Below are 14,409 nucleotides of genomic sequence, written 5' to 3' on the forward strand. Positions count from 1 at the left end.
TGAGGGTGCCCATGGGGCAGGAGCTGTGCCTCCACCTTCAAACTGGGCGTTCTTGAGATCAAGGCATTGCCTTCTCTGGCAGACCTAGGGTGCTCCCAAAACAGGGACTATGCATCCGCCGTTAGACTGGAGGCCCCCCAGGACTGGATATATCCCTTCCCAGAGTGCCCCATCCAGGATGTGACCAGGACGATGACCCTTCCTGGCACAAGGAGTGTCTTACTCACCTCTGTAACTTCAGGCCCCTGACCAGAGCCTGGCTCGGGGCTAGGGCTTCAGGAATTATGAGTGAATGAATGAACCAATGAACAAATGCAGGCAGGCCCCAGCTTAAACCCTGAAATCCCACTGATCAGCAGGTGGCATCAGGGCTCAGAATCAAAGGAAAGCTGGAGGGGCATGGAGATTTTATTGGTCATCATTTCAGACAGGAGAACAGATGTTTCAAGACCCTCAACCACCCCCAGGACCTGCAGCTGAGAGTCCTGGGGAAGGGCCAGGCTTGAGAGCTGCTAGGGAGGCCAGAAAAAGAGTGCCTGGCCCAGAGCCTGACACCAACCCCTTCCCTCCTCCCCTCCCCTCAAACCAGTGCCAGGGGCCAGCCTCTGGACAGGGCTTGGAAAAGGACCGATGTGACCACATGCTAATGACTCCTTTTCAATCCAATACCAGCCAGGGAAGGAAAGCAAGAAGAGGGCATGAACTGAAGAGTCACCAGACTGACCCCTTCTGTGCTCCTCCCCACCCCACCCATCCTCCTGGAGTCCTCCCTGGGTCCAGAACCCTAGATGAGGGGCTGCCACCACCCACCACCCTGCCTTCAGAAGGGAATGGGGAGGCAAGCAAGAGAGGCCTGAAAGGCAGCCTCACACACCCTGTTCTGGGCTCTGGCAGCTTGGGTGTCAGTCAGGCGCCAGGCCCCCACTCCCCCGTGCCCTAGCCTCACAATCCCAGCCTTTGTCCACCCGGCCCAGGCCTGGCAGGCTCTGCCCTGGCCCAAGGGCGCCTGGAAACCAGAGCAGCTGGAGCCCCACCAAATATTTTTCCAGGCTGGGCCAGGGGCCCTCAGGAGACAGACAGGGATGCAGAGGGAGGGGAGTTCATTCATCCGTTTGTTCATTCATTCCTTCTTGGACAAATAATATTTATTGAGCGCCCACTTTGTGGAAGGCACTGTGCTAGGTGCAGGGGATTCAGCGGTGGGCCCAGCGCAGGCCCCCACCGTCATCCGGCTTATTTTTCCAGATGCAAATACACGCCAACAAAACCCCTTTCTCCTTGGTGTGGGGGCTGGGCTGGAGAAGCAGCGGGCGGGTGCACAAGGGGGGGGAGGTGAGGCTGCTGACCACTAAAGCTATCTAACCCCGGGCTCTTGCCCCTCCCGGGCAGCTGGGGGAGGCTGGAGGAGGGGTCACTCAGGGCTCCACCCACACGCTGCTGTTGGTCACCCGGGCCCCGAACCAGCCCTTCCAGTAGACCGAGTCCTGCCCCGCGTGTTCGAAGCGGACGAAGCGGACGCCGGGCCCGTAGTCGGTGAAGGTGTGGGAGATCTGGCGGTGGGGGCAGGGAGGGGCACAGGAGGGGGGCGAGCGATTGGGCGGGTCAGGCTGCGGCCCTGAGGCCTCCTTCAGCCATCCCACGCTGGCGTACTGACCCGCTTCGAGCGCCCCTCAGTTTCTCAGGCCCACGTCCCTCCACACCTCTCAGCCACACCAGCTCCTGCCCCGGCCACCCGCGCGGGGGGCGAGGTTTTCACGAGCCCCGCCCCCTCGCGCCCAGGCACCGCCCCGCCGCCCCCGCCCCGCCCCGCCCCTGGCTCACCTCCATCCATTCGGCGTCATCGCCGTCTGCGGGCACTGCTACCTGCCCGCTGTTAAACTCGGCCAGCACGTCCTCGTGCTCCGACAGCAGCTTCACCGTGAGCTCATACAGGCAGCCGGCGTCGCTGCGGCCCGAGTACCTGCCCCACGAGAGGGAGCGAGCGCCAGGGGCCGGCCTCAGCCCTGCTGATTGCGTCCTGCCGCCGGTCCCTCTACAGCCCTGCTCTGCAACCCCGCCGGCGGGTACTACCAACGCCCCCATTTTACATCTAAGGAAACTGAGACCAGACACAAAAAGTTCTCACCCTAGGTCTGAACCCAAGGACTAAACCCCCAGGCCAAAGCCTGTCCACGTTTTGTTTGGACCGCAGATTTTTTTTTAATTTGCCAAGATTTAAAACTCTGGAAGAGAAGTGGATTTCCACCTTCTCCTGAAAACCTGTGGCCAAGCTGGGACGCAGTGGCCCTGAGACAGGGCAGCCGGCTCCAGTTTGCCCCCACCCCCATGGCCGCTCACCAGTCCTTTGCCACGATGGCCGGCTGCGTGGTGTCCAGCAGCTCCTCCCAGTAGCCCTCAGCCTGCAGATCAATGACCTGCGCTTTGCGACACCACCTGGGGAAATGGGGTTGGAAGGGGGTGAAGCCCCCACCCCACCCCGCCGGCCCCCTTGCCCTCTATCCCCCTTCTCCTTACTCAAAGGAAGAGGCGAAGTACTTCTTGACGTTCTCATCGTGGACGAATTCCACCCCACTGTCTCCGGGCAGCTCCTCCACCCTCCAGCCGTCCCCACCGTGCTCCACGTCGCTCCAGCCCTCTAAGTCCTCTGTAGGAACACAACAGCCCCACCCTGGTCACCCACTCCGTGCTGAGAGTGAGTGTGGAAGGGCCGGCTCTTGCCCCTAGACCGGGGGGCGGGGATGAACGTGGTGCTTTAATGGTTACGGGGTAGGCAGACGCTGGAGGGATGCATTTCTCGTCTCCAGATCCTCTCCCCCTCCTGGGAGGCTCCTCCACAGGGCCTGCCTTGCCCCAGGCTGAGGGTGGAGGGACCTGGGAAAGAGACGACCCCCAGGGCACAGGTGGCAGAGGAGATAATACCTTATTTACTGGTGCTACTCTGCGCCGGGCACTGTGCCGAGCTTTCTCTCACTTAATCCTCAAACCAGGCTGGCACCGTTATGGCCCATTTTGCAGAGGGGCAGCAGAGGTCCCCAGGCACGGCCCCTCACCTTCCCCGCACGGGTTGCGCAGCAGGTTGCGCCGCCGCTGGCTCAGGAAGTAGAATTGCTGCCAGTGGTCGCGCCCGTCCTCCGCGCCGCCCTCGGGCACCAGCCCCTCCTGCTGACACTTGAGCAGCCACAGCGGGGCGCCGTCCACGAGCTCCTTCCAGCGCAGACACACCAGGCGGCAGGCCTGCACCAGCTGGGCGGCCGGCAGCTCGGACAGCACACGCAGCAGCAGCGGCTCGGGCAGCTCGTCCAGGGACGCCGCCGCCGCCTCCTCCTCTTCCTCGGGGCGCTCCGCCCCGGCGATGGACTCCTCCGCGCACCCCTCCTCCGGCTGGCCCACGCTCTCTGCGGCGGAGGGTGGAGCGGGATGGGGGGCAGTGCTGTGACTTGCCCCAGTTCCCCTCCACGCCCCAGAACTGCGATGTGCCCGATACCCTCCCGCCGTCCACCCTCGGACAAACTGCAGCTGGGGCTGGAGATTCTGTGACCAGACTGGTGCCCAGTGGAGATGGCCTAAGGCGGACAGGGCCACAGACCGGCCCCAAGTCCGAGGAGTGTTTCCCTGCAGGGCCAGTAAACTCCTGAACAGATAACAGCAATTGATAATAACATTAACGGCATCCATCTGTAGCGCTGCCTTAACGTTTCACACATGAACTTCAATCCACCAGCCTCCCAGATTCCTGCTCCCTCGCCTCCTCAGGGGAGCCCTCCCTGACTTCCCCCAATTACATCCTCTCACTGCTGGGAGTTCCATGCTTCCTAGTTTTTGCCCGAACGTGTTATAGTTTATAAACACCTCTCTGGAGCCTAGACTAGATGAGGGCAGGAACTAGGTCTGGGAAAACTCACTGCTTCACACCCCCACCCAGGGCCTGGCAACTGGAACCTTGCCTGGCACTCTGTCAGCAGCTAATGTGTATTAGGCACTTAGCAAGTGTCAGGCTGTGTTCTAAGCATTTTAATCTTCAAATCCTTACAGCATCTCTTCAAGGTTGTTCCTATTGCTGTCCCTGTTTTATTGAGGAATCTGAGACACAGAGAGGTGAGACCACCCAGGATCACACAGCAAATGAGTGGTTGGAGGCTGGACTGGAACCCAGGCAGTCTGGCTCCAGAGCCATCTTTAACCACCACAGCCTTGATAAAATAATTTGTTGGATTTGGAGGCACGTTATGATTTTGATTTTTGCAAATGAAAATACTCAGGGACAGAGATGTGAAGTGACTTGCCAAAGGTCACAGTGTTAGTATTAGGGCAGGGGACATTGGGAGCTCAGGCCTGCAGGGAAGGGAAGAGGGGGGCTGGAACCCCTGCCAGCCATAGCTCTGTCTCGGGGATGGGGCCGGGGAGGCGCATTTGAAGAGACCATGTATACCAAACAAAGAGATGTAATGACAGCTTGAGAGAGTAGGCTTCTTCACCCTTCTTTTCCTATCCTGGACCCTCAGTTTCCTCATCTATAAAATGGGGGTAACTGCAGTGCCGGGCCCTTCGGACAGTGCTGATATTCAAACCCCTGAGGAGGGGGCAAGGGCATTCTAAGTTGAAAAAGTGAACAGATGTCAGGAGCTGCGAGCCGGACTGTCTCCTGGAACCCAGCTGGCCTCAGCTGGACCATGGAAGCCTTGAGCAAGCAGATCCTGAGTGCTCAGTGTCTCTGGGCAGGGAGAGACAGTGGGGAGGACATGAGGCCACTCTGGGTTAGGGGGGAGGCCACACTCTCAGACCTGGGATGGCGGTTCTAAGGGCTGGGGACTGGAAAGTCAAGGCAGCGGTAGGAACAGGTGGGCACCAGGGTAAGGGAACAGGCAGGGCCTAGACCCAATTCTGGTGTTGCCAGGACCCCACCTGCCAGCCCTTTATCTCCTCACATGCAGCATTCTCTCCCAGCTCCCACATGGTCAGACCCTTGAAAGCTGAACACCTGTTTTTCAGAGCCCAGGTGCACGGTGAGTCCTCAGTAAATATAATTTAGTGTATCTTACTGAGCACAGCACTTCACCTTCATTATTAGTGATTTTTTTTGGCACATCTTTACCATGTGAGAATTCACCCTTTCTCTTTTGCAGAGGGAAACTGAGGGCCCAGAGAGGCTTGCTGGCTTCTCCTAAGTCATATCATACAACAGTGGGAAGGCAGAGAGGACAATGCGAGGCCCTGAAGCTTCATGGCCTTCGCATTCTGCTGCCCACAGCTCTCTGGAGAGCTGGGCCCAGCGGCCTCACCTCTCTCCCCTCCCCCTGCCTTGCTCTGGCCCTGGTGGACACCTGATGCTCCCCAGAAAGGTGCACCTCACCCAGTGCCCTCTCCTGGCCCCAGGCCTGGCACTCCAAGCCTCAGATCTCATTACAGGCCCCCCACCCCCTCTCTAGCACACAACTCCCCACATTGTTGCTGTCAGAAAGTTATCTGGCCCCTGGAAGCTGCCTCCCAGGCTGATTCACTCACCTGGACTGGGCCCTGGAGTCCAGGGAATAGCTGGGCCCTGGGAAAAAGCAGGAGTCCATTCTGGGGCCCTATAAAGGGTGTGGCAAGGGGGCCACATACTGGGAATGGGGACTGAAGAAGCTAGAATTTTCAGGGCTGGGAGAAGGAGGCTTGGCTCAGGAGCGTGCATCATTTCCCATTGCTTCCTCTAAGCAATGCCCACTCTCAGATGGGCCTGCTGAGGAAGGGGTGGCAGAATCTGCAGGCAGGTCTCGTTCCCACCCTGAGTCAGCAGGCAACCCCTAAAGGCCCAGCTGGGAGTTCGAGAGGTGGGGAGGGGGTGTCTTTGGTGCCAGGCAAGATGACTGGGCAGTCTCAGAGGGCCCTGAGCATAGCTGAGAGCTGGCGCCCCAACTCTCCCTCATTGCTGGCCTGGTCCCCACTGGGCATCAAGCCGCCCACATGAAGGGCAGCCTCTCCAGAAAGGGGAGCCCAGGAAGGAAGGCTGGGATGGAGTGGGGAGAAGCTGATAACCCCAAGAAATCCATGGAGATTCAGGCAGCCCACAGGCCAGAGATGGAAGAAGTTGGTGAAAGAAAAGGGCTTGCAGGCTCCTCCATCCCAGATGCTTCCCAACCCGACAGACCCTGAGGAAGCTGGGAAGCAGGAATGTGGCATTACTGGGTAACCAGGACCCCCGAGTCCTCCCTCCTTGCCTCCCGCCAGACCAAGACACCAGAGGTCTGTGCTCTTTGGGGATTATCTCAAGGGCTTTGCTTGGGTGAAAGTTTGCCGCGCAGGGTCTCTGGGATCCCGTCGCTCTCTGACGCCCCCTCTGACTCCTGCCTGCCGCTGTGTCCCCTCCCGGACTAAGCGAGTGGATCCCGGCGGCGGCTACCTGGTTCCCCGTCTCCTTCCATCGCTGCAGAGGGCGGTCTCGAGAGGAGGAGGCGCCGGAGCGCTGCGGCGCGGCCCGAGTGCAGCGACGGGAAGTCCAGGCGCAGCCCGCGTCTAGGTCGGGTCCTGGCCGGCCGCGCCTCTTAAAGGCCCCCGCCTCCGCCCCCGCCCCGCCTTTGGCCGCTCCCCCGGATGCCCCGCAGTCCGGAGCGGCCGACCCGAGGCCTCAGGCTACCGGCTCCTCGGCAGATCCAGGGGGACGGGAAAGGTCAGGAGTCGGGACTTTTTGATGGGGGATCCTTTTGGGGGCGTCTCCCAGCTCCTGCCTCGCGTGGCTGCTGGAAGGAAGCTAGGAACCAAGGAGGGTGCGGGGTGCGGAGCGCGCGGCCCCGGAGGAGGGAGGGGGCGAACTCTCCTCCTTGCACCGCCGCCCGCGCAGCCCAGGTAATTTTCCTGCGTCGCGGCCGGGGGCGCGGCGCCGCTCGGGGCGGCCTGGCGGGGGGCGGGGCCTGGCGGGAGGGGGCGGGGCCGCACCCTCTGGCGACGGCGGCCCGAGGCCGGCTTGGTCCCGGAGGCCGAACGGGATCGTGCATCGGTGGCCGAGCGCAGGTTACCAGCAGGAGTGGGCGATGGAAGCGCTGTGGCTGGGGCGCGGGCGGGTCAGGGTCTGGCGGGCAGGCTTCGCTGCTCCCAGCCGCACTGCAGTGGGCGGAGGGAGGCCCCGCGAGGACAAGGCCCCGGCTGCGGCAGCGCGGGCGGGAACCGGGGGCTGGGATCGCCATCGATGCCTGGGGGCGCGAGCCCTGACTTTGGGGATATTTTAAAGCGACAGCGCGGAGCCCTGACTTTGGGGATATTTTTAAGCCACTGCGCGTGATGGGCGGCCTCAGGAGCGCTAATGGAGCTGGGGCTGAACCCACGAGACTGGGGCTGGGAGTAATGGGAGGGTCTTTCCCCTTCTCCCACCCTTTTCTCCAGTCCTGGTTAGGCAGACCATTTCCTGGACGGTCTTCAGAAGGTCCTTGAGCCGTCTGGACTTCCTTCCCATACGGTGATACTTATTCCCCTGCCCCCAAGCTCTCCCCCTCCTACGTTTTGAGAACAGGCTGGAGTGCTCTTCAAGGCTACCTATTGTTAGACTGTCTAGCCTATTGGAAAAGGCTAGCTCTAGAAGCCGAGAGGACTCAGGCTTCTTTCCCCTCTGCCCATGTCGGTATGACCTTGGGCAGGTCCTTGAACCTCTCTGGGTTCTTCTTAACTTGCTTAAAGGCTGTTGTGAGGTACTAGTGAAAAAAAAGGTCACCTTTTATTTAGCAATTGCTGTCACTGGGCTCCTAGAACCCTCCCCTGGAGGTAAGTAAGTACTATTCCTGCACCCATTTTACAGAGAGGAAAACCGAAGCTTGGAGAGGCACAGTGAATTTCCTGAGATAGAACATGTCAGAGCTGGGATGGGAACCTCCCCCACGGCAGAATGCTGCAGATGCTGGGTCCTGTAATTCAGCTTTTCAATAATGGCAGGAGGGTGTCCAGAAGCCTCAAGCCATGGCTGTGGGAAACATCAACGAGCTGCCAGAGAGCATCCTGCTGGAGCTGTTCACACACATGCCCGCCCGCCAGCTGCTGCTGCACTGCCGCCTTGTCTGTAGCCTCTGGCGTGACCTCATCGACCTCGTGACCCTCTGGAAGCGCAAGTGCCTGCGAGAGGGCTTCATCACTGAGGACTGGGATCAGCCTGTGGCCGACTGGAAGATCTTCTACTTCCTACGCAGCCTCCACAGGAATCTCCTGCACAACCCATGTGCTGAAGGTGGGGTGCAGAGTGGGTCTGGCGTGCCCCCAACACACACACTGTCATGATGCCAGCTAACATTTATTAAGCACTTATAATGATCCAGGCACTTTGGTTTAATTCCTTTAATCATCTCACAGTTCCTAAGAGGCAGGTCATGTTTCATGGACCCATTTTTCAGCTGGGCAAACTAAGGTAAAGAGTAGCATTCTTTACTCCACTTCTAAGATTATTTCCCCAGTGACTTTCCCTAGGAGAGGGAATGTTGGCCAATTTGTGACTGATGCACAAGACACCAGACCAGGAAGTCTCTAGGACTAGGCCTACTAGACTGTCCCAGAGAGCAAAGGGGGCTTTGCTTACGGAAGAATGAGGGACCCAGTTTTTTTTCCAGCACATTACAACAACAGGTAAAACAAGAGTGCTATAGTCATCCAGAGCCCCCTTTTATCCCTTGCTATGATGTAACTCATCGGCTAGACTCTGAAATGGGATGGGAACCTCATTCTCCATTATGTGGCCAAATTCTGGAGCAAATTGATGATAAAACTCCACACTTCCCAAAGCTTTCAGATGCTTACCTCACATAATTCTCCACTAACCATGTTCTTGACCAGCAGTTGGCACACCACAGTCCATGTGCCAGATTTGGCTCAGGAGCTAAGAATAGTTTTTGCGGTTTTAAAGGGTTATTTTTTTTTTTCATTAGTAAGAAAATAATTGTATTGAGTTATTTGAAAACAACCAAGTAATTATTGCTAAATGAAAAGATGAACCACAATTTGTAGCAAATCATCTAAACATAATTACAAAGAAGTACTAAAATAATTTCCCAAGAAATTTATGTAGGCATTAAATAAAGAGAAACAATGAAAAACTTTGTGAAGTTATGACTGAAGGTAATACAGAGAGAAACAATTTAGGAAATTTAATTGTTTAAAAAGATTATAGTTACTTTAACTTAAAATTTGCAATGCAATAAATATTATATTGAAATAAAATTTTTTTTTTAAGGGCATCTCTCATATTTATTGATCAAATGGTTGTTAACAACAATAAAATTCTGTATAGGGGAGTCAATGCTCAATGCACAATCATTAATCCACCCCAAGCCTAATTTTCGTCAGTCTCCAATCTTCTGAAGCATAACGAACAAGTTCTTACATGGAGAACAAATTCTTACATAGTGAATAAGTTACATGGTGAACAGTACAAGGGCAGTCATCACAGAAACCTTCGGTTTTGCTCATGCATTATGAACTATAAACAGTCAGTTCAAATATGAATACTCATTTGGTTTTTATACTTGATTTATATGTGGATACCACATTTCTCTCTTTATTATTATTAATTTTAATAAAATGCTGAAGTGGTAGGTAGATACAAGATAAAGGTAGAAAACATAGTTTAGTGTTGTAAGAGAGCAAATGTAGATGATCAGGTGTGTGCCTGTAGACTATGTTAATCCAAGCTAGACAAGGGCAATAAAACATCCACGTATGCAGAAGATTTCTCTCAGAACGGGGGGTGAGGTTCTAAGCCTCACCTCTGTTGATCCCCAATTTCTCACCTGATGACCCCCCTGCGACTGTGCCTGTCTTAGGTTGTTCCTCCCTTGAGGAATCTTACCCGTCTCTGGCTAACCAGTCATCTTCCGGGGCCATACAGGGAAATGTAAAGTTGGTAAGTGAGAGAGAAGCCTTATTGTTTGAAATGGTTAGCTTTTTATTTCTTTGCATATTTATGCCCTGTAGCTTCTATGCCCAGCATTTGTCTTGAGGTATCTTTACCACTTGGAAGAATTATGATACTCGGTAAATTTGATATGAGGCACAAATTCTATTTAAGGGTTGTAATTAGGAAGGAAGAAGAAAAGCTATAGAAGTAGCAGGTGGAAGAAAACATGGGAAGATTGATTATTTCTTTGACATATCTTCTTGTAGAGTAACTTCAGCATGTATAGGTTTTAAGCTACTACTTAAATTGCACACACACTTTAACATAATAGGAGTATAGTTACATAACCAAAGCATATCTGTAATTACCAGCCATCTCCAGTGAAACCAAGAAAACCAGTTAGGCACCTTAGGCATTTGTGAAAACTTATCTATGATATGGTGGATATTGTCCAACTGAACTTGAACAGTCTGAGAGAAATCAGACAAATTAAAACAACCCATTCCTGGGGAATGTTCACATCCCTTATGTTCTTTTAACAGTAAATAGTCTGTAGTTGTAAGATTTTGGAGCGCTACAATTTGCACTTCTCCTAATTCTTGGTTGAGTTCTAACAGTATAGATCCAGTCAAATTCGTTGTTTTACTGTATGCACAGGCCAGCTTAGATATCTCCTTCTTCATTCTTATGGCAAGTCCAGGAGCTGGTGGGATGACTGCATCTACAGCTGTAGCAGTGCGTGGATCTTTGTTGGGGTTTTTTGATGATCATCTTCTGGCATGAGTCTTCCAGAGAGTGCTGATGTTGGAAGTTCTCTTTCATATCGTATCTTAGTTCATTTTCGGGGTAGCCCAATTAGGCTTTGATCTTCTGTATAAACACAAACAGACCCTTTGCCTACACTTTTATATGCCCTTTATACCCTTTTGTAGAACTCACTGGAGGTTACCACACAGGAACTGCCCCTTTTTTTTTGTTTGTTTTGTTTTGTTTTTGGTATCACTAATCTACACTTACATGACGAATATTATGTTTACTAGGCTCTCCCCTATACCAGGTCTCCCCTATAAACCCCTTTACAGTCACTGTCCATCAGCATAGCAAAATGTTGTAGAATCACTACTTGCCTTCTCTGTGTTGTACAGCCCTCCCCTTTCTCCTACCCCACCATGCATGCTAATCTTAATACCCCCCTACTTCTCCCCCCTCTTATCCCTCCCTACCCACCCATCCTCCCCAGTCCCTTTCCCTTTGGTACCTGTTAGTCCATTCTTGAGTTCTGTGATTCTGCTGCTGTTTTGTTCCTTCAGTTTTTCCTTTGTTCTTATACTCCACAGATGAGTGAAATCATTTGGTATTTCTCTTTCTCCGCTTGGCTTGTTTCACTGAGCATAATACCTTAAAGGGTTATTTTTAAAAAGACTATGCAATAGAGAGACTATGTAGCCCCCAAAACCTAAAATGTTTTGGCCCTTTCCATTCCAGAAAATGTTTGTTAGTTCCTGTTCTTGATCCTGGTTTACAGGGGACGAAAACAAGGCTCAAAGAGGGAAAGCAGCTTCCTTAAGGTCTCACAGTCCAGTATTGGTAGAGCTCAAACTAGCCCCAGATCTGCTGGGTCAGTGTTCTCCATCACAGAAGGGGTCTGGTCATTCTCATCATCATACGTCTTGGGATTCCCAGTAGAGATCACTGACCATGGTGCCTGGCACACAGGAAGTACCTAATACAAGGTGGGCATAATTGATCTGTGTTGTCCCACTGCATAAGGCTTGAGGGCAGCTGCCAGATCCAGAGAGCAGAGCTGGGAGGAAGGGGCGTGGGGGACATAACCACTGAGGGGCTTCCCTTTGACAGGAACTCTGCTTTCCCACCAGAGGGATTTGAATTCTGGAGCCTGGACGTGAATGGAGGTGATGAATGGAAGGTGGAAGATCTCTCTGGAGACCAAAGGAAGGAATTCCCCAATGACCAGGTCAAGAAATACTTCGTGACTTCTTATTAGTAAGATCCAAGACCATGGGTCTCAAGGTGGGGGGAAGCCCAAGTCAGTTCACCCTGGGTTCTCTCCTGCTCTGAAAGGGGCAGCCCTAGCTCCCCAGTGCCCTAGTGGTGAGCCCCAGCCCCTCCCACCCTTCTGCCTGCCCCTAGCACCTGCCTCAAGTCCCAGGTGGTGGACCTCAAAGCCGAAGGGTATTGGGAGGAGCTGATGGACACCACACGGCCGGACATCAAGGTCAAGGACTGGTGAGTGCCCGGGGCAAGGGTCTGGGTGGGGGGGCCTGCCATTCAGGCACCCTGCCCCCCATCTCTGAGGCCCTGATTGGCTCTCCCTCTGCTTGTAGGTTCGCAGCCAGACCAGACTGCGGTTCCAAGTACCAGCTGTGTGTTCAGCTTCTGTCATCGGCGCATGCGCCTCTGGGGACCTTCCAGCCAGATCCAGCAACAATCCAGCAGAAGAGCGATGCCAAGTGGAGGGAGGTGTGTGGATGGGGAAGAGAGCGGGGGCACAGTATCCAAGGCTGAGGCTGTAGTCAGACAGTCCTGGGTTAAGATTCCAGCTCTGCTGCTTCTCACCTGGGCTTCAGCTGCTCTGAACTCTGAAAGACATTGTAAAACCAGGTTCGAATATGTTGACTGTTCTTAATTACTTTTGGTTATTACTGTTCTCTAGACCAGGGGGCAACAAACATTTTCTTTAAAAGCCAGATACCACTATTTTAGGCAGTGCAAACCATGCTGCCTTTGTCATGACTCGTCAGCTCTTCAGCTCTGTAGCTCTGTGGTTGTGTTGTGAAAGCAGCTTTAGCAAATGGACATGGCTGTGTTCCAATAAAACTTTATTTAAAAAACAGGCAGTGGGCCCCTAGGCCATAGTTTGCCCACTCCTGATCTAGATCAGTGCTGTCCAGTAGACCTTTCCACAGTGAAAAAAATGCTCTGTGTCTGCATTGTCCAATAGGGTAGCCCATAGCCACATGTGATTATTGAACACTTACTTAATAAGAGCCAGTTCCTAGTGTAATTGAGGAACTGAATCTTTTATCTAATTTTAATTAATCTTAAATAGCCACACATGCTCAGTGATGACTGTACTGGACTTCCTTTGGTAGCTTGCAGTTACCTTCAGTTCCTTTGAGCTGCATTTACATAATCCTGCAGAGTGGACTTGGGAGGTTTTGTCCATTTTACAGATGAGGAAACGGAGGCCTAGAGAAGGGAGGTGATCTACCCCAAATCACAGAGTGAGGAATAAAACCCATTTCTGATGACTTCTAGTCCAGCAAGAAGACTTTGACCCTTCCTTGCCTCCCTGCCCTCTCAGGCAGGGCCACCCTCAGGGTTTGCATCCCTGACCTCTCCCTCCACCTGTCCTCCCCACCCCTCACCCCACCCTGCCAGGTCTCCCACACTTTCTCCAACTACCCGCCCGGCGTCCGCTACATCTGGTTTCAGCACGGCGGCGTGGACACTCACTACTGGGCCGGCTGGTACGGCCCGAGGGTCACGAACAGCAGCATCACCATTGGGCCCCCTCTGCCCTGACACCCCATCTGCCAAACCCCGACTGGTGAACTGCTGCCAGAGCAGGGCTGGGCTTGGGCAGGGAGGTAGACCAGGCTCCCCCAGACTTCCTAGTTCATCGTCGCCCCCCAGTGACCTCTTCTTTGCAGAGCCTCTTGGATTGTGCAGCCCTCAGATGCTATGAGAGGCCAGCTCTCCACCCAGAGTCTCAACCTGAATGATGGCAGGGGAGTCCTACATGGCCCCCTGTAAGCTGGGGGCCCTGAGGTTAGGGACGTGCAGGGTGTTCCCCAGGCTCCTCTGAGTGGTCGCCAAGCTCAGATGGCAGTCTAGATCCATGTCCCTACCTTCCCCTCCAGGGCCCTTTCTCCCTGTCTACTTTGGAGGTCCTCTAGCAGGGGTGGTTAGGAGGCTGACCTGTGGCTGCCCTGGGTAGTGCTCATGCTGGGAGGGACCATGTGGTTTATAGATCAGGAAGTGTAAGGAGAGCTCGGCTGGCCTTTGCTCTGCCCCATTTTGCCACTCTCACACTCTCTTGCTCTGCCCACCTTCTCAGAGAGATGGCTTTGGCCCAGAGGCTCGGGCCTAGTCTAAGACTGTCCTCACTGTCAATGAAGCTCTGGAAGCTAGATGGGTACCAGGTGGGGGCAGGATCTCCAAAAGACCCCTGGAACCCTGTGCATGGCAACCCAGGGCCTGTGGGGGCAGATTGGGCCCTGATTCTGGGCCATGTGAGCCCCAGATGAGTGGTGGTAGGAGGTTTTCAAGGACCACTTGTCTGCCTCCATGCCTAGGCCGGGCTCCCTGTGGCTGGCTCAGAGAGCATTCCAAGCCCCCACTCCACCCTAGAGACTGCCATTCCCAGGACCTCCCCACCCTGCCTGACCACACTCCTGCCTCTCCTTCTGCTGGAAGGGAAGCTGTGCTCTGATCCTGCCCCTGCTGCATGCGGCCAAATAAAAGGTGTTCCCAGACCAACTTGTGCTCTGTGGTTTCTGGGGGCCAGGCAAGTTGCATGGGAGGTCCTGCCCTGGACC

The 14,409-nt window shown here is 54.4% G+C and overlaps 2 protein-coding genes across 6 annotated transcripts; one reads left to right on the forward strand and one right to left on the reverse strand.

Annotated features, from left to right (window-relative positions):
- Positions 1-1,127: 1,127 nt before the first annotated feature.
- Positions 1,128-6,535, reverse strand: FBXO2 (F-box protein 2). The gene is made up of 6 exons (XM_036925171.2): positions 6,380-6,535; positions 3,051-3,395; positions 2,515-2,644; positions 2,338-2,433; positions 1,822-1,960; positions 1,128-1,550 (listed from the first exon to the last, which is right to left on the reverse strand). The coding sequence occupies exons 1-6, from the start codon at positions 6,399-6,401 to the stop codon at positions 1,416-1,418; spliced, it is 867 nt and encodes a 288-aa protein (XP_036781066.2). The 5' UTR covers positions 6,402-6,535; the 3' UTR covers positions 1,128-1,415.
- LOC118932100 (F-box only protein 44) lies at positions 6,508-14,350 on the forward strand. 5 transcript variants are annotated; one of them, XM_036925174.2, is made up of 6 exons: positions 6,508-6,646; positions 7,766-8,188; positions 11,725-11,851; positions 11,999-12,094; positions 12,193-12,328; positions 13,250-14,350. In XM_036925174.2, the coding sequence occupies exons 2-6, from the start codon at positions 7,924-7,926 to the stop codon at positions 13,391-13,393; spliced, it is 768 nt and encodes a 255-aa protein (XP_036781069.1). In that variant the 5' UTR covers positions 6,508-6,646; positions 7,766-7,923; the 3' UTR covers positions 13,394-14,350. The 5 variants fall into 5 exon arrangements, with proteins under 5 accessions (XP_036781069.1, XP_036781067.2, XP_036781072.1 ...); XM_036925172.2 differs by having other exon boundaries at positions 11,725-11,822; XM_036925177.2 differs by having other exon boundaries at positions 6,540-6,646; positions 7,900-8,188.
- Positions 14,351-14,409: the final 59 nt, after the last annotated feature.

The sequence above is a fragment of the Manis pentadactyla genome, chromosome 4, assembly GCF_030020395.1.
Source record: "Manis pentadactyla isolate mManPen7 chromosome 4, mManPen7.hap1, whole genome shotgun sequence".
NCBI lineage: Eukaryota > Metazoa > Chordata > Mammalia > Pholidota > Manidae > Manis > Manis pentadactyla.